The sequence below is a fragment of the Littorina saxatilis genome, linkage group LG15, assembly GCF_037325665.1.
Source record: "Littorina saxatilis isolate snail1 linkage group LG15, US_GU_Lsax_2.0, whole genome shotgun sequence".
NCBI lineage: Eukaryota > Metazoa > Mollusca > Gastropoda > Littorinimorpha > Littorinidae > Littorina > Littorina saxatilis.
In genome coordinates, this window is record NC_090259.1 from 31,634,261 (window position 1) to 31,653,765 (window position 19,505).

Below are 19,505 nucleotides of genomic sequence, written 5' to 3' on the forward strand. Positions count from 1 at the left end.
ACGACACCGAAGAACATATCCCCAAAGACAGTAATCCGGCGAGAAAACGTCCTGCAAAGAAACAGAATCTCAACGAAGACGGCTACAAGATGAAAGCGTTGTCCGCTGTGGTCGACCGCTACACGCAGGAACTGTCCGACCAAGAGGATATTTTAAGCCAAATTCTCGAAGACACTAAACAGGCAGAGAAGATACTGACTGATCAAAACCAGTTCCCGTCACTGCCTTCAAACAAAACCACAAAGGAAGGGTATTTAAATACCCAGTTACCATCTACAACTTTGAAACCAGCTCAAGATGCTGAAGACGAGAAACAAGAGCTAACGGCAGATGGCAAAACTATGGGAAAAGAACATGACGGTTCTTATCAAAAACTCCAAGTGTCTGACAGGAACAAAGACGGCAGTAATGTGAAAGACCAAGAACAGGAGCTGAACCAGGCAAGCAGATTTTCAAATGTCGGTAACAGTGCCTCAGAGCTGCCTGCCACCATCACAGGAGCTGTAGTCAGTCATATGGAAGGCATGAATCAAGATTTATCAACGGCGAAAAAAAGTTCGACCAACAACTTCAGTAACTCAAGCCGACGTGTCGATTTTAACACTGTCGAAGATCAGAAAAACACAGTTCTTATGTCTGGACGAAATCCAGTCGGGAACACCGATCGTCCAAAACAATATCTGCCACCGACCGATCTTCAGTCGAAAACAGATACGATCAACGTCGTCAATCCGAAACCACTCCTGTCAACCAGAGAAGAAATCGTCACGGTCAAAGAATCGCAACCTGTGCGCCAAACCACACTCCCAACTGTAAACATTCAGAGTAAAAATGTGCCTATGAATGACGAGGGAATATCTAGAGAGTCCAAAGATTCGAAAGAGCCCGATAGAAGCAACGGTGTCACTGTAAAGGATCCGAAACAGGATGTTTCTGCCAGTGCAGCCAATAATGTAAAAGATGTGCCTACCACTGAGCCTGAAGCAGCTGGCTACGATGCGAGTCTCCATACGAACATGCAACAGGACGAACCAAACATAGGTTTCAAAGTCCTGAAACAAAATGGATCTACGAGAGACAAAGAACAAACTGCAAATGTCCAAGGAGTGAGAGAGGCGTTAGCAGCAATATTCAGAGAAAGATTTAACGCGGACAACGCCAGGAAGAACGGACAAGTTGATGAAACTGAAGGCTCCGGTTTCTTCACTAAACTTGACCTCAGACATGACGCATTGGGCATTGACACAGAAACTGCCAACTTGAAGAAAAACGGAGCATCTGACAACATTCCAATAAATGCGAATGTGACATATTCAAACGGACAGCACAACAGAAATCGACTGCTGACCAGCGCAGAAGCATCTATGGAGGACGATTTACAGCAAGACCTGTCGACAACAAATGATGAAAATGCAAGAAAAGGCAACAATTCGGATCATCTTTCAACTTTAATATCAAACAATAAATCACGAAACGTTGGAACCAAGCTTGGGAAAAATAACCCGCAGCAGGAAAAGAGCAAGCTTGGCTCAAGCGTCCGAAACGACAGGGCGAATATTATTGTTGTTTCTGGTGCGACTCACAAAAAGACAAGAGTTGAAGAAAATACCGATCGAACAGGAACGGACCATGTTGAGAAATCCACCGGAAAGTCAGAATTATCTCTGCGACCAAATGTCCAAACAAATGAACTGGATGACCGCAAAAGCAACAAACAACGAGGCGAATCCATCAAACAATCGCATCCGAGCAATGTTCACACATATCCTGACGTTGGAAGGGAGGCGATTCCGACGTCCAACGAAGAATTACAAGAGAAAGTTCTCGCCCTGCTCCTGCTGCGTCACCCGATGCTGCGGCAGCAGCGATTTCTCGAGGATGGTCTAAGGGAGGCAACACGTGCTCACAGCACCCCACGGAACGGAGTTACTTCCCCTGATAAGCCAGTCACGCGAATACCGAGCATGCTCTCACGGGCGAAGTCGATGCGAGTACTGGACGACCGAGGCAACTATTCAGGACTGATACTTCTGCATTCTGGGATTGCAGAATTGAGGGCAGACGATATCAGCACCAAAATTGTGGTGCCGAACAACATGACAAATGGGACGTCATCGGAGCGGCTGTCCCTCTTTGGGGGCCATTTCTGTAAGAATCTCTTCTGTGTTTGCGTGTGTTTGTGTGTTTGTGTTTGTGTGTGTGTGGGGGGGTGGGGGTGGGGGGTTAGAGTGTGTATTTGTGTGTGTGTGTGTGTATGTGTGTGTGTGTGTTTGTGTGTGTGAGATAAAAACTCAAACAGAAAGACTGATAGAAAGATAGACAAACCAAGAGACATTAAGAGAGTCAAACTAACGACGCTGGCTAGAATGGACCGGTAGGCATGACTGTATCACACACACACACACACACACACACACACACACACACACACACACACATACACACACACGCACGAACGAACGCACACACCCATACACACACAATACAAAAGGCCAGCTATCGTTATCTAGTTTAAGTAAATAAATTGCCAATACAAACAAGTTTGAAACATATATTGATGAATTAATGAAGCAACAAATGAATAATTGCGCATCCTAAAAAGCATTTGAACGTGATGAATTCATACACATGTTTTTTGTTCCAGTTTTCAGCAATACATTTCTGACCGCTGTGGGTTTTGGTACAGTCTTCTTGGTATTCTGCTTCTTCCTGTGTGTTTGTTGCATCACCAGATGGTTCAGGTATGTGTGTGTGTGTGTGTGTGTGTGTGTGTGTGTGTGTGTGTGTGTGTGTGTGTGTGTGTGTGTGTGTGTGTGTGTGTTTGCTTAAATTGCGTGTTTTTGAGTGTGCGGGTCTTTGTGCGTTTGGATGGTGTTTTTAGCCTACAGATGTCATTTCAATACATTTTGTTGGACAGCGTGTTCTTCTTTTCATTTTCATCTTGTTCATGTTATTCTTCTTTATCTTCCGCGTGTTATGCTTCCTCTTATTACATTTAGTCAAGTTTTGACTAAATGTTTTAACGTAGAGGGGGGAATCGAGACGAGGGTGTGGTGTATGTGTGTGTGTGTGTGCGTGTGTGTGTGTAGAGCGATTGAGAGTAAACTACTGGACCGATCTTTATGAAATTTGACATGAGAGTTTCTGGGTATGACATCCCCGGACGTTTTTTTCATTTTTTTCGATAAATGTCTTTGATGACGTCATATCCGGCTTTTTGTAAAAGTTGAGGCGGCACTGTCACACCCTCATTTTTCAATCAAATTGATTGAAATTTTGGCCAAGCAATCTTCCACGAAGGCCGGGGTTTGATATTGCATTTCAGCTTGGTGGCTTAAAAATTAATTAATGACTTTGGTCATTAAAAATCTGAAAATTGTAATTAAAATTATTTTTTTATAAAACGATCCAAATTTACGTTCATCTTATTCTTCATCATTTGCTGATTCCAAAAACATATAAATATGTTATATTCCGATTAAAAACAAGGTCTGAAAATTAAACATATAAAAATTATTATCAAAATCAAATTTCCGAAATCGATTTAAAAACACTTTCATCTTATTCCTTGTCGGTTCCTGATTCCAAAAAACATATAGATATGATATGTTTGGATTAAAAACACGCTCAGAAAGTTAAAACGAAGAGAGGTACAGAAAAGCATGCTATCCTTCTCAGCGCAACTACTACCCCGCTCTTCTTGTCAATTTCACTGCCTTTGCCACGAGCGGTGGACTGACGAAACTACGAGTATGTGGTCTTGGTGAAAAAAAGCAGTGCGTTCAGTTTCATTCTGTGAGTTCGACAGCTTGACTAAATGTTGTTATTTCGCCTTACGCGACTTGTTTTCTTCTTCTTCTCCTTTGCCGGCGATAAGGCGAGAACATTGAGCAACGATTCTATAGCTGCGAACAGTCTTCCCGGCCGTAGGGGATGACATCTCATAGCTGAAACTTATTTAAAGAGTAACACTAACAGTAAGAAAAGTAACTTTTTGGTTGCAAGGTCCACATGATGTCAGTTGTTAAGGTTATTAGCTACTGGTTCTGACTGAGAAAATAAGAAAAGGCTGAGGCACGATGGGAACCTATTATTCCGAGTTGGTGAACGATAAAGCTGCACTAACACACAAATATTTATAAAAAATTTTTTTAAAAAGCCACAATAGTTTTGTGTGTGTAACTTTTTCTAATCTATTGATTGCTTCCTATCGACATTGCTCCTCGTTTGTCCGTAAAGTACCTCCAACAGATATGTTTTTCTCACGATCTCAGACACCGCAAGTACAGGAAAGCTTTCAACAAAATGGAGGAGAGCTTCTCAGGCCTGACTACTGACAAACCCATTTACCTGAGACTGGGTCAGCTGCGTCGCTGTAAAGCGGGCAACCAATACGTCGTTACTATGTAGGTCCCAACACAGTTTTGCAAGCCGCTCTGAAGAAAGGACTGCCAATAAACAAACCGATCAAGGTTTCAAGTTCTCGACTTGAACATAAGTCTAATATGTGACCCTCCACCACGGAATGAGTCGCATGTCACCTTTGCATGATTTTCATATTTTGACATTTTTCTAAAGAGTTTTTTATGCTCTATCCAGTGGTGAAAACCGTTTTAGAAAAGAGCAAAAACTGTTCGAGTTATAAGCCTGTGACTAAGGTGACTCTCACACTGTTACCACGGACACCCCCCGAACTTATATTAAGCCTAGCGCAGAACCGCGCGAGGTGACATGCGACTCATTATGTGGTGGAGGGTCACATAAACACATACACGACGGACACGAACGAGTCAGTCCCAAACTTCACAGTAATGCCTATCTACAATCCTCGAGTCAGGCCTCGTCTGTCTAAGCCGCTCTGGTCAAATAACTGTTGGTTAATATATTTGGGAGTGAGCGAATTGTGTTTCGGTCCGTTATATAATCGCAACATACACTTTCGGAAAACTGTCATTGTCGAGAAGAAAAACTATCAAGGCAGAACCTGCTTACTAAAATCAGTCGATTTGGTTTTGCCAAATACATTGTAATCGTAGGCGACAGTTGAAATAATAGCTGAAAGTTGGATTTCGTCACCGACAACATTATTTTGGAAAACGATTGCAACCCCCGACGAGACCTGATCGGGATATTTTCAAAGATGCGTAGCTAGGAATGTTGCAGTTGGTAAATACATAATCTTCTATTGATATTGAAAACGACGCACCTATCGTTTGTTTTAATCCAGCACTCTTTTCATCAGAACGGCTTGTAATAACACACAAAAACATCAATGTAGCTATTAATCTGTCTATTGTATCATTTTTGTTAGGACCATTGATGTAACTGATTTACTGGTCGATTCGTTCATCAATAACTGAATCGATTGCTTCCTTTGTTCTTGCGTCTTCAAGCAGGCAACGTTTCCTTTGTTTTATCATTTAACGTGTTTTGCCTGAAGAGGTGGTTGATGAAGTAACACACACACACACACACACACACACACCTCTCATGAGTATGTGAACATAAAACATAAATATAGCTAAGCCCACCAAACAATATGCCCTCTGCCATTCTATGATGAACCAAACTGCAGGTACCGGCGAAGCTACATTTTCACTCATCGTGATCTTATTATTCCTTTTCTGTTGTGAATTGTGTTGTTCGCTGTACATGCTGGTAGGTCGAGGTGCCTGCAAATGTTGTGCACTGTGTTTTATACACTGTTCAATTCATTAAACCGGATTTGTGTGGTTGTTGGTTTATAATTAGTTTATGTTATCTTTCGTTTCAGTGTGGACGATACAAAGTTTTCAGTGGTTAACCATGATCTGGAATCAGAGGACGAGATTTTTGACGTGACGGACATCAAAAAAGCAGACAAGAAGGGACCTTTGTCCAGACTGCAATGGACTAACCCAAAACACACGTATTAGGGAACCGTGTGCATGGTGTGTGTGTGTGTGTGTGTGTGTGTGTGTGTGTGTGTGTGTGTGTGTATGAGTGAGTGAGTGAGTGTGTGTGTGTGTGTGTGTGTGTGTGAGAGAGAGAGAGAGAGAGAGATGCAGACAGTTTATTAATTATTTTATAAGGCCATTACTGCTAATGAAAGGGTGTAAACAACTGAGGGATATAGAAAGTGTGTGTGTGCTTATGCGAAAAGACTGAATTTATTGTTGAACATATATTTTATAAAGCATTTTTACATTTTCTATCTTGTTTGAGGAATTTAGTGATTTGATAGAATTTAACTTCCGAAACAAGTTACAAATAATTAGCTGCAGGTAAAGGTGATTGCTATATACTGGATTTGATTAATTATTTGATATAGGCGCAGTTTATTTACTTTAAAGGTATACGTGGAGTTGGTCGTTTATTGCTTTTGGATATGTTTTTGACAAATGCTTTTGATTGTAAGTTATGAGTTTATCATTGATGCACGTATTGATGTTATCATTTGAATAAAACACACACAAGCGTAGAAGTGGAGAGAGAGAGAGAGAGAGAGAGAGAGAGAGAGAGAGAGAGAGAGAGAGAGAGAGAGAGAGAGAGCTTTATTTTCCGAGGGTAACAAGAGTAAACATAGAGATGCTTTTTTGCATCTGACAAATCTACTACTATTTCATACAATATCGTAATATAATATTAAGTTCACAATTATTCAAAACAACACTGACTGTTTCGTGTAATACATACTTTATTCAGCTGCTATTGTTGCATATTATCAAAAAGAGTACAATATATCACAGCACAGAAAATGTATACTCAGAATGTCTTAAGTTACTTAGTTCTCAACTTACTCGATTAAGGTTTATACCGTTCTAACCATATTGAATCTGGCAATATTCAACTTGTCTTTTAAACTGAATTGCTTAAAGGCATACTTTTATTCGGACATTTTAGGGGGGTTTCTGGCGAGTTTGACAAATCAAGAATCTGAGAATCCATTGTACCTTAATCTAGACGCACACGACACGGTTTGCTCAAAACCTTACCACAAGTATGGTCATATAATCAAAGTGCAGTGAGCAACTTTAATTAGCTTCAAATTTCTGTTTCTCTCCGGTGCTGGAGATAAAAAGTAGTCCTCAGGCGCCGCCTGGTGGCGGCGATCGTTATTCCCCTAATGGAGTCGCGCCATCGTTGTAACCAGCATCGCGTAAACAAAGAGAGTGCTCTTTCATTGCGTATTTTACAATATTCAATTAAGTTTCCAAACCACTTGTTTTTGCGAAGCGATGGCAGTCCTCCTGCGCGGTAATATTATGGTATAACTTTGGAAGCGATCTGAGGGCCCTTTTTTCTTTGGTAGTATACCTTCAAGAAAAGAATGTACTCCTGGTAAAGTAATAAGACATGTTTTGTTACAGTATATTGTTCTGTTAGTTCAAGGAGTGCTAGGGCCAGACATAATAAAGACATTAGAGCTTATCGTGGTAATTTCTAAGATAATGACTCTTTCAGTATGGGATAAACTATCACACTTTTGTCATAAAATGGCCACTAAAGAAATTACTCAGATTCTTCAGTAGATGTGTTAACAAATCAACAGTCAAATAAACACACCCGACGAAGACGAATAGAGTAACAAAATAAACCACAAAACACGGCTACATTTCTGGGAAGTTCGTCCACAACGTATTGCCCACTATTGTAACTAACTGTTAAGCATGAAACGCATACATCAATAGGCCTACACACCTTCACACATGAAAAAAGTGATAATACATTTCTAAAACTGTGTTCCGTCCAAGTTAAGAGTTACCTTTAACCACAGAGAACATATGATTACCCCTAAATGCACTAAATCTTGAACTGTGGTGCTTCAACTACCCCAGGCCTCAATTAATTCCCTCGTCTATTTTGACAGAAAACTATCAGACTACCCTAGATGAAGAATACAGAAAATTGGTATTGCAGTTTTAAAGACACGTTGTGCGTAGACACGCAAACACACATATTACACATTCTTCCCAACGACAAATTATTTTCACATTAAATATGTTTCCCAAATTGGATAATATCACTTAGTTACAATGATCTGATCTTATAAGTGTATAAGGAGGGAAAAAAAAACGATTTCAGAAAAGATAACGCTCAGATCAACACATTATCATTAAATATGGTAACACGTACTGCACTTTACTTCCGTCATCAGCTCTATTGAAGTGAAGTAAACAATAATAAAGCTGCAATGAATATAGTCGTCCGCCATGAAGGGAAATGTGCTGTGAAATAAGCATGCTAAAGCGGGGCGGGGCGTTGCTCATTTGAAGCTAACACGGAACACCATGCTCATGGCGTGAACACAATGTAAATGTTTTGTCAGTACACCATCTATACATGAAACGGCCGTATTGCTGAGTTAAATATTAAGTGTATACATGAATTTGTGTTTAAAGAGGCATACATCTGAGTAATTAGCTGCCCAACAAAAAAGAACACTTAGTCATATTGTAAACCCATTTCATTCATTAACTGTCAATATTATGGTAAGAGAAAAGACGGAATTATACACTGCAGATTAAGATCAGAAATGAGCGATTTAAATGATGTTATGATGAAACGCCACTTTAAGTGATAACCCGACTTGTCAGTGCGGATATCGTAATGAAGATGTTGAACATTACCGAATGATCATCAACATGTGCAATGTTTATTGTTTGGTCTGCCAAACCTACGTTTTACCAAAAACATTGAAATACTCAAAAAGCTACATAGTTTTATAAGGTTAAAGTGATGGATTTTGATTACCATGTGGTCACCATGTTAATGATCCAGTATTTGATTCTTGGCAGGTCATGTTGTTTTACGCTTTTACTGAAGGTCAAGTTTGAGTGAATCTGTCTTAAATGTTGTTCTGTGTATTCACATGACTAATCTCAGCTTAATTAGTTCGGACAACATTTTGGATGAAATTATTGCTGCTGCAGGAACATTGAATTGGCAAGTCTGTGACAGTCATCGTCTCTCCCCCCCCCCCCCCCCCCCCTGTATACCCACCTTACCGACTTATATCTCCCCGATATTGCTGAAAAATAAAGTTAAATCCCTTCCCGTCCTCTGTCACATCCTCTGAATCTTTTGCTGTAATTTTTTCTCTTTTTTGGTAAAAATTGTATCTTGTCTGTCTTACATTTTTGATAAGGGTATAAGCGATTCTCTGACCTTGACATCACGTGAAATAACATTTCCTATCTAGATGTACATATTTATAACCACACTTAATATAAGCTTAGCTTGTTGTGTGGTCACAAATGTTTATATCGCATATACATGCCACCCTGTATTTCCTTAATAAAATCTTGTTTAAATCAATAACTGTCAATCGTTTTTCTAAAACTAAAAATGTTTGCTATCCATTAAAAAAAAGATAACCATCTCTAATTCACATAATTTTAAAGTGGAAATTAATGTTAACAGCAAAATACAAAAAAGAAATGTTCCTTACAAATTTAATTTGAAAAGCTGACAAGTGGGTTTTTTTTTAGATAGTATAAGACAATTTAATATGTGCACTTCATTTTATACAGTTTAAACTTTGAAAGGTACGTACATAACACACACACAAAATGAATGGAAAAATAAACATACATGCATATATATATATATATATATATATATATATATATATATATATATATATATATATATATATATATATATATATATATATATATATGTACAAATGAATAACAAGTAATGGAATAAATAAATACATCAATCAATTAATCAATCAATACATTATTTGAAGCTGCATTTACATTCAGGCTACAAAGATGACAATCAAGTCACTTCTCTTTAACAAGGAATTGTGCATACACACATTTTTCACTGATAATCACATCAGAAGTGGTCCACAGATAACTTACTGTACTATACTTGCTCAGAATAATGGTGAATACAAAATCAGATAATGGCACCGCAAAAAGAAAACAAAAACGGGGCTTAGAAACACTGTACACAAGTCAGCATAGTTAAAGGAGTCTTCGACCCCAAAGTCAGTAAAGGTTCATACTGAAATATGTCACGCATTTGCTACAAACTGCGATGAAAACAATATCTGTTATCATACCTTCTTCTTCTTCTTCTTCTTCGTTCATGGGCTTAGACTCCCACTTTCACTCATAGCACTAGTAGATTGTTACGTGTATGACCGTTTTTACCCCGCCATTCAGGCAGCATACTCCGATTTCGGGGGAGGCTTGCTGGGTATTTTCGTGTTTCTATAACCCACCGAACTTTGACATGGATTACAGGATCTTTTCCGTGCGCACTTGGTCTTGTGCTTGCGTGTATACACGAAGATGGTTAAGTCACGAGCAGGTCTGCACATAGATAAGTTGACCTGGGAGATCGGACAAATCTCCACTCTTAACCCACCAGGGGGCAGCTACCGGGATTCGAACTCACGACCTCCCGATTAGGAGGCCGACGTCTTACCACCGCGCCACTGCGCCCGTCTGTTATCATACCAACCTGTAAAGCTTGAGTCATTAATTTTGAAATCTGCAATGCACATACGCAAATTTACCACGAGCATCAAAAGACATTCACAGAGCACTTAAGGATAAGGATCAGGTATCACATAGTCCTGTGAGGTTACCTTCATGGACATTTGTGACCCTCCACCACGAAATGAGTCGCATGTCACCTTTGCATGATTTTCATATTTTTACATTTTCCTACAGAGTTTTTTTATGCTCTATCCAGTGGTGAAAACCGTTTTAGAAAAGAGCGAAAATTGTTTGAGTTATAAGCCTGTGACTAAGGTGACCCTCACACTGTTACCATACTGTTATATTAAGCCTAGCGCAGAACCGCGCGAGGTGACATGCGACTCATTTCGTGGTGGAGTGTCACATTTGTGTTGCTTTCTCTCTGGGGAAATCGAGCTGCCATACAGTACGGCACTACTATTTTTCCTGCAATAGTGTACTCATGTTTCAAACCCCTGAGACTTTCGCTGTGAGCTTGGGATCATAATTATGCGCATACGTGCACTGGGGGATGGGGGTGGGTGGGGTGGGGGTTGAGGGTGGGTGGCGTTGGTCATCGAGGAAAGCCTGCATACAAAGTTGACTCTGAGAGATAAATTCCTTGCCGATAGCGATTGAATTGGTTTCAAATTCAAGACGTTGCCGCTAACTACTGATCTATCTCCCCATCCCTACTTCATCACTTTCATAACATTGTGTGAAGAGTATATGCTTAGAAAAGGCATTACAGAAGAAGAAATAAAGTGTTAAAAAATGCACATGAAAAAGTCAGTTTAGCTGTGAGTGCTCAAATGTTTTACTCTCAACTTCAGCAAAACACAGCAAACAAAAATTAAGCAATGTTCACTGGAATGTTTCAAGCATTTGCGAAAATAAAACAAACTCAATAGCAAATGCAGGCCACGCACTAATATTCAAAACTCGATAGTACATGCATATTTAGTTTCGTCATGGAAATTCACATCGAAAGTAATTTGCACAGTGTTGCTTTTAGTACTCGGCGATGAATACAAGCCTACAAATGGTACCACGAAAAAAACAAATACACGCTACCGTATTAAACACTGTAAGCATGCTCGCATAGCTGTGCTGGTACGTTTGACACAAAACCTTTTAAAAACTCAACAAACACAAGTGAGTGAACGTCAATCGTGGAATGTTTCAAGCATTTGTAAGATTATTAACTTAAATTCATTCTTTCCATGAATGAAAACAATTATCAGCGTCCATTACAGCATATGTGTGTACATTCATGCACTCGTACTGTAAACAAGCATATTTTATCCTTTCTGTAAGCGGTTATCACAGTGACATAATTATAAATTTCACAAAACAACCCGATTATCTCCCTTGAGCCAATAGATTTCTGTTAAATGTATGTCAAATGTTAAAAATAAATTATGTGTTTATCTAAAGGTTGTCAATCACATTAAACTTAGAGATCACAGACTTACAATATGGTATAAATAGTGTCCATTTAAATATCATCAGTGTAACAAGCCAAACTGCACGTCCCATTCTATAAAAATGAATTTTTTAAACATCAATGTACAACACATCAAGTCGTCTACTAACCTTCAGAATAACTAAACTGTAAGTAGAGATTTGCGCCTGTACATGTTATGGTCATTTAAAAGTAACATACAAATCATGTTAATAAATAACAAACTATCCATCGAAAAATGTCAAAGATTGCTCTCAGTACACTAGACATGCAAGACACATCTTTGGTTCTTCTAAGCTTCAAAAGAGAGTTATCTCTAGTGCATAGCATGCTCTTTTTTTTTAAAGAAATATACATGTATACGAATAATAAGCTGCAGGGTGAAAGGGGAAAAAAGCACGTACCTGAATTGATAAACACATTCAAAAGTTAATAACTGTCCACATTGTTTTAAACAAAAATAGCGATATTGATATATTTTATAAATAACAACAACCATTTGTGGTTCATAGCATTTTAAAAGAAAAACGGAAACTGCAAACACCACCCACAAGAGTTCTATACCAGTTTTATAATAAAGGCCGGAACGTTTCTTCAAAATATATCACGTAGAATAATGAATAGTGGCTCTTTATTCTCAATTTCTGTACACTATAAAATACACATACATTTTCGAACAATCCGATAAAACTGTTAACATGAAATGTGATTGATTTGCACAGTGCTGCCTTTAGTACGTTATAAAACCGTGTGGTGAATATGAGATTGCAAATGAAACAGCAGAAAACAAACTACTTTACAAAACATTTTAGACGAGTCAGCATAGCTCTGCTGAAACGTTTGACACCAACCCGCTTCATGGTTCAGCACATCAAAATGAGTAATGTCCACCATGGAATGATGAGAACATCGGATAGAATATCACATTCAATTGCCTTCTTTTTACACGCATTAACCGCTGCAGTTACAACCTCCAATCATCACCACGACCACCCTTCCCCGGCATTGAGTGTGATTTCTTCCTGCATAAATAATGAATATATTATATAATTTGCCAGGAACGCAACTGATGCACATCCGAACAACATCCAGCACAGCAAGGGTCTTCCATTAAAACAAAAGCGAATTAAGGTACGAACATAGATAAACAAAAATACAAACACAAGTCTGAAAAAAGCTAGTATTGTCAACATGTCTGTGAAATATACAAATCCAAACACACCTAGGGAATAACAATAAACGTGTTGAGTGTGCACTCTGTCTATTATTCCATTTTAAAATGTTAATTCAGCAAACTGATCCAAAGCAGACATTGCAAACTCCTGGCAAACATTATGTAAGTAAGGAATACGTTGAGAAGTATCAATGTTTCACTGATTAAAAAAAATGGCTACTGAACTTATCTTGACATTTAACAAAATAACATTGGCAAACGAAAAGAGTCTGCTCTTGTGTACGGTGTAAGTGGTCAAGTGATCAGTAGTCAGTTATTTGTTACAATGTTACAAGTATGAATTACACAAATACATTTCCTGAATACCCAAATGTTTTGAAGTGGCATGAACAATTAACACAGATACATGAAATGTATGTAATAAAACCATACAACAAATTTACTGTTGAACTGTTTTCTTTGGGAGGATTTAAATAAATTCATGTTAAAAACATATAATATCTACATAAAAAGCTGCATAAAAACAGCCGACACATGCACGTTCACAGGAAATGCTGAATGAAATACTGCAAAATCATTGCACTTTGTAGATCTGGGCAGAAGTGCACGAAGCGAACCTGGGTGCTACCAAAATGGGTTGCACCCAGCGGTGGCATCGGATTGGTTGAAATTGAGATTCGTAGTGATTTCAACCAATCAGACCCGGCGGCTTGTTTCCATCCAGTTGGGTGGCACCTCAGCCCTGGTCACGGTTTACTTCAGATACCAGCCTAACTCAAGAAAGGTTTTTGAAGGCATTTGACCTGCGACCAAACATATGAAGATATCAGTCCATTTAAACAAATGCATGTTAGAAATTGTATTAACAAGAGCGTGAATCGTGACCCTTCATTCATGAAATGTGTGGGGGAAAACACTGTTATGCTGACATACAATTCATCATTAAACTCACAAGGTAATGTCCTTGCACAATCGATTGATGTGTGAGGCTGCATACATGTGCTAACACATGCAAATGTACAGAAAAAGCCACGGTTTCGAGAGTAAACTATGGCTGCAATGTGTGACAGGATAACAAGTATAAGGGCGGCAAAGACAACTCTCGGTTTGACCAAAGCATACTACTTCAACAAATATTTAGCATGGACAATTCCAACGTGGCAATCTGCAGTTCAAAAAGATCAAGTGTTTCTTTTGGACTCATACAGTCAGAGGCCTGCTATCTCTGAAACCACAGAAGTGTAAATGATCTCAACCCAGGGATTTCAGAACAAAAACCTCGACCTCATCATGGCACAAGAAGAATAAGCTGAGCCGTGCAGCGGGTGGCTGCAAACACCAGATTAGTTTTGTCCCAGTCAGTGTAGCGTTGCACGTCTTTAACAGACCAGTAGTACTTAGCCATGCGGAGTTGTCCATATGGGTCATCAGAGGGGGCTTGTGCGCCCCCGCCCGAAGATTTTGCAGCTTCCATGTGATCGCCAGGCAACGGGTCAACGTCATCCTCGGTACGGACAGAGGTTGCTTTTGCCAGTCCAGGCACAGGAATCTTTCGCGCTGTCGTGGAACTTGCCTTTTTTCTTTGGAGCGATTCTCCTGGTGACTCAGACATTGGCACGGATGCTGTAGCAGATGGTCCAGGTTGCTGATCACTTTCAAGGGTGGCTGCCTTTAATGTTGCCCTTGTTGTCGGTCCCTTAGGTGGAGGCGTCGAAAGGTCCACGACAACAGGAGGAGATTTTGAACGCAGCATGTACTGGCTATCTGTGCGCGGTGTTGGCTCTGTCTTTGTACTGGATGGTCCATCTCCTGGCAAGAAGACGACTACATCTCTCTCAAGTCCTTGGAATTTATCAACCCAAGACACAAGAATGTCATCCCATCGGTCTTCGTTTTGGAGATCCATGTATCCAAGAAGAACATTGTGTATGGGTAAACCACGAGACCGCAAGCGCTTGACGAAGCGAGAATCTGCAATCTGTCTCCGGTAGGCATTGAATTTCTCCACTGTAGTTTCAACCAAGTCTGGTTTGCCTTCTCCCACTTCTGAATAATGTTCTGCTGGAATACTGTAGAGGATGGCAATGCTGCAAAGCAAAGGTACTGATGGTGCAGCTGAAGCCCCTCCTGCAGAGCTATCCTCTTCAACCAGTTTCATTTTATGCTTCAACAGGTCAGCCAGCTCATCAGCGCATTGCTCACACTCAGTTGTCTTGAGGTGAGCGTTCGTGTGTCCTTTATGTCTCACGCTGACAGGTGAAGGTCCGTTGGTGGGAACTTCCAGCTGGTGATCTGTGTCAGCCTTGTAGAGCTCCTTTCGCTCAGCATCCCAGTCCGCATGATACAGGACACACTGGACGCTGGTTGGTATGCGCAAAATGTGCTTGAGCTCCACACTCGTACATCTAAGTAAACAAGTCTCCTGGTCTTCAGTGACGATTCCATCTGCACACCATACGTGTGAGTCAGCGAACCTTGATGCGAGAAGCTCGAAAGCATCTTTCCAGTACCTTTTTGGCAGAACTTCGTCAATGACAAACAGAATGTGTTCCTTTTGTTTGGGAAGCGGGAGTCCCAGTAGCGTCGCACCCTCTTCATTGACATCGAAAGCTGTATGGTGTACTCTTTTGGAGTCCACCTCTTCAATTGAAATGAAGATTTCATGACCGATGGGTGTGCCTTTAGCGCCTCTGTACATGTCGATCACGACGACGTTGTTCCTGGTATCATCCTTCAGAAAGTGTTCGGCTTTCTTGATCAGCATAGTTGTGCGACCCGACCCAGGGGGTCCGTTCACGTGGGCACGCTTGACAGCAAAGTCCTCTTCCTCCTTCTGATTCAAAAGAAAAAGAGCAAAATGTGTATATGGGTGGATGGGGGAGGAATATGGTGGTGGTGCGCGCGCGTGTGTGTGTGTAAATAGGAAGTGTGCATTTGTGTGCGCTACTGTGTGTGTACATGTGAGTCTATGTGTGTAAAGCTGTCAATATGTCTGTGGAATACAAAACAAATCAATTAAATGTACAGCTCACATGGTCCTTAGAGATGACGAGCCGTTTGACGAGCTTTCCAGTCAGCCGAATGGCGTCACACAGATTCCGTACAAGACTGCGTTCACTTTTATCACTGTACTCTCGAGGCGTCGAGAACTCACCAATGTATCTGTAGAGATCAAAAATGGTCATACACTTCAAACAAATAATTCGCTTGCGGGGACTGAGATCTGAATAAAATGTGTTAATAATCACAGGGGCGTACATGCTTTTAGAATAAATTAGAAGCTTCTTTAAACAATGAACAAGGCAAACAAATCGCATTATGGTAGTTATATGGTGTTGAGAGCAATAATCAGGAGAAGAATCAACGACAATCATCAAAAAAAAATACATTCGAAAGAAAGGTATCGGTCTCGATAAGAAGAAGGAAGAAAACCAAATGATAATAGAAACAGAAGAAAAAAACACAGAGGACGCTAGAATGATTGACGAAGAAGGATGAATCTTAAGCCAAAGCGCAACGTAAAAAACATGCCTTGCGATGACGTCTTTTATGAAGTCCGGTTGAACTGGCTTATCTTCCAGCTTGTTCCACCAAGCTTTGACGTTTTCAAGGTCATAGTCTCCTTCTGCTTTTTTGATGTCATCGGTGAACAGGTCTCCTCTCAGCAGAAGGGTCACTTCGTCCAGACTTTTTCGCTCCTATGTGCAGAAATATATCAGTACGTATCGATTGAACTTTTGATTTTCCTTTTTTAAAACCAGGTGACGTCATAGTCCGACCACCTTTTCATTGATAGCAAGTAGTAAATATTACTTACTGACGATTGCATCATTGCGCAGGTGAAAGAATTATTGTCAAAACTAAACGATACCATGGTGGCTAACATAATTATCTATTGGGCCAACTAAATAATTATTACGTACAATTAAGCAACTCATTTTTTTTTTTATAAAAGTGTCTCTTAACCCCAACATGTTATGTTCGATAGATTGGTAATATGTGAATTAAAGCACCCTCTTCAAAACCTCATACTATCCCAATAATCTGCATTGATCCAACCCGCTCACCAAATACAAATGTCACGGCTGACAGAAAGAAAACAAAATGACATTGATTTTAAACATCATAAAAACTAAATTAATGTCATCACAGTAAAAACAAAATTCAGACACTCAGAGTTTATAACATATTTATGAGACACAATCATTTTGCATTATTTTGTTTGCATGCCCCTTAAACTCACAGGTGCATCTTTGATTTTGTATTCCAGTATCTCTTCCCTGGTGGTGAAGTTGGGTAGAGCCAAGACGAAGTGACAACGTCGATTCTCTCTGCGCTCTGCAGTGTCAAGTTCCATGACTTTACAGAAAATCTTGTCGTCATGTTGCAGTTGCTTCAGCTCCTTTTCTATTTTCTCTTTGTGGTTTTTAACTGTTTCCTCATACTGTCCACACGGATACGTGCTCCTGATGGAATCTAAAGTACCAACTGCCTTTACCTGACAAGAAGATGGAAACGAATAACAAACATATGGTATCATGCAGACACACAATAACACACATAATCAATCACACCTTATAAATGGGAAACAAATCTAAACTAGCCCTGTGACTCTACATGTTTTACTGTTTGAATTAACAACTCCACACCCAGGAATGGCCAAATCTTAAAAAGATATAACTCGACAGCCGGGCGAGTAACTTCAAGAATTCACTATCCCACCACACATTTCATTAGCCCAGTACATAAGACTACCACACACTAACCTTATGATTGTCAAATATACACAAAATAGGGGTGATACGATATACAACCAAACTGAGCGATGAACGGGCTTAGACAACAGTTACTGGTGTCTGGTCTGGCTTAATTTTGCAATGTTTGTCATGCACGTTGCACTCATAGTTGTGAACAATCTGTTTTGACCGACTTGCCAGATATTGTCCAACTTGAGAAATAGTGCTTCAGTCAAAAACGCTACATGTGTTTGTCTTTCTGTGTTTTGGGAAATTTTCGACAAAATAAAATCCATCATCATCGAACTCCGACCACTCTCCTTCCTGCTGTTCGCATTCAATGACCAGAGTTCTGTGAATGATTGATATTTTTTTCTCTTTCTAAAACTGTTCATTTTCTTCCTTCCTTTCAGCATCAGTCACGATTTGGAATCAGTAGCGAATGTAGAAATAGCCTGGCCACAGCGCGCATAAAACGTTGGTAGTGCGTCTGGGATTAAAGCCTCCACCATTCTCGTTTTATTCGAAAATGGCGGCTTTTTTGCAGACGACATAAATTCCGGCATGTGCAGAGCAGGGCCGGACCCAGGGGGGGGGGGGGGGGGGGGTTCCAGGGGTTCCGGAACCCCACCCCTGGACAAAGCATGTACCTTGCTTTGAGTGGTTTGTTTTTTTACTAGTTTTAGCACCAACACAATGCTTCTCTTAACCCTCAAAACAAGGCCCAGAATGCACCAGATTGCACAGATTTTAACCGTTTTTCAAAAATTTTTCCGGGGGAGCATGCCCCCGGACCCCCCTAGTTCGCGCGCCTGCTTTGCAGGCGCGCGCTAGTGGCTTCGCCACTTCGCTGATTTGCCCCCCCAAAAAAAGGAGGAACCCCCCCCTTACAACTCATTTGGTCCGGCCCTGCAGAGTATACATGGCTTAGAAACTCGATAGTACAACCAAACGTTGTTTTGCATTTGACCAGAATGTTCACTGTTCACTTGGGCGAGTTGTCAGACGGTTTCTACTAGCACGGCGGAATGTTTACTCGCCCCTGGCGATCGGGTGGGCGGGTTGGCGAGTAATTTGTGAAATTGAGTGTGACACGCTTGAACGTTTTCATGACATGCATTTACTTAAGACTCTTATCATACATACGTTAATGCGTGATAAATGCAGGAGTTCAGAGTGTGCAGTATATCGCTTCTTTAATCACATTGTACTGCATTATTAATGTAATTCATTTGCAAAAAACCAACACAAAGCGCTTTATGTAAAACACTTACTGAACACAGTCGTGTCATGAAATAAATAAGTACTGAACACGTATGTCAGGAAAACAAAAAACACTACATTTTTACTGATTTACAAACGTTTTGAGATTATATCACTGATTAATGAAAATTATTTTACCAATTACTTACCTGTACAAATATCACGCCTTTGCTTTTGTGCAGGATGATAAGATCTGCTTCGTGCCTGGAAACGTTCGCATCTTCGGGACGTTGAAAGTATCGTGTTCCTGAAAATCTATATAAATAAAGAATGAAACGTTTACATCTAGCGTACATTTTAGCAATTACACACACACACTCACACACACACACACACACACACACACACACACACACACACGCACACACATGTACACACAAACACACACACACACACACACACAAACAGTC

General features: G+C 40.2%; 2 protein-coding genes across 3 annotated transcripts; one reads left to right on the plus strand and one right to left on the minus strand.

The window, feature by feature from the left end:
- Window positions 1–806: 806 nt before the first annotated feature.
- Window positions 807–5,975, plus strand: LOC138948094 (uncharacterized). 2 transcript variants are annotated; one of them, XM_070319617.1, is made up of 4 exons: window positions 807–2,148; window positions 2,645–2,741; window positions 4,275–4,406; window positions 5,774–5,975. In XM_070319617.1, the coding sequence occupies exons 1-4, from the start codon at window positions 840–842 to the stop codon at window positions 5,913–5,915; spliced, it is 1,680 nt and encodes a 559-aa protein (XP_070175718.1). In that variant the 5' UTR covers window positions 807–839; the 3' UTR covers window positions 5,916–5,975. The 2 variants fall into 2 exon arrangements, with proteins under 2 accessions (XP_070175718.1, XP_070175719.1); XM_070319618.1 differs by lacking the exon at window positions 4,275–4,406.
- Window positions 5,976–9,623: 3,648 nt separating this feature from the next.
- Window positions 9,624–19,340, minus strand: LOC138949072 (uncharacterized). The gene is made up of 5 exons (XM_070320804.1): window positions 19,245–19,340; window positions 17,340–17,594; window positions 16,628–16,794; window positions 16,129–16,258; window positions 9,624–15,929 (listed from the first exon to the last, which is right to left on the minus strand). The coding sequence occupies exons 2-5, from the start codon at window positions 17,451–17,453 to the stop codon at window positions 14,385–14,387; spliced, it is 1,956 nt and encodes a 651-aa protein (XP_070176905.1). The 5' UTR covers window positions 17,454–17,594; window positions 19,245–19,340; the 3' UTR covers window positions 9,624–14,384.
- Between the last annotated feature and the right edge of the window lie 165 nt (window positions 19,341–19,505).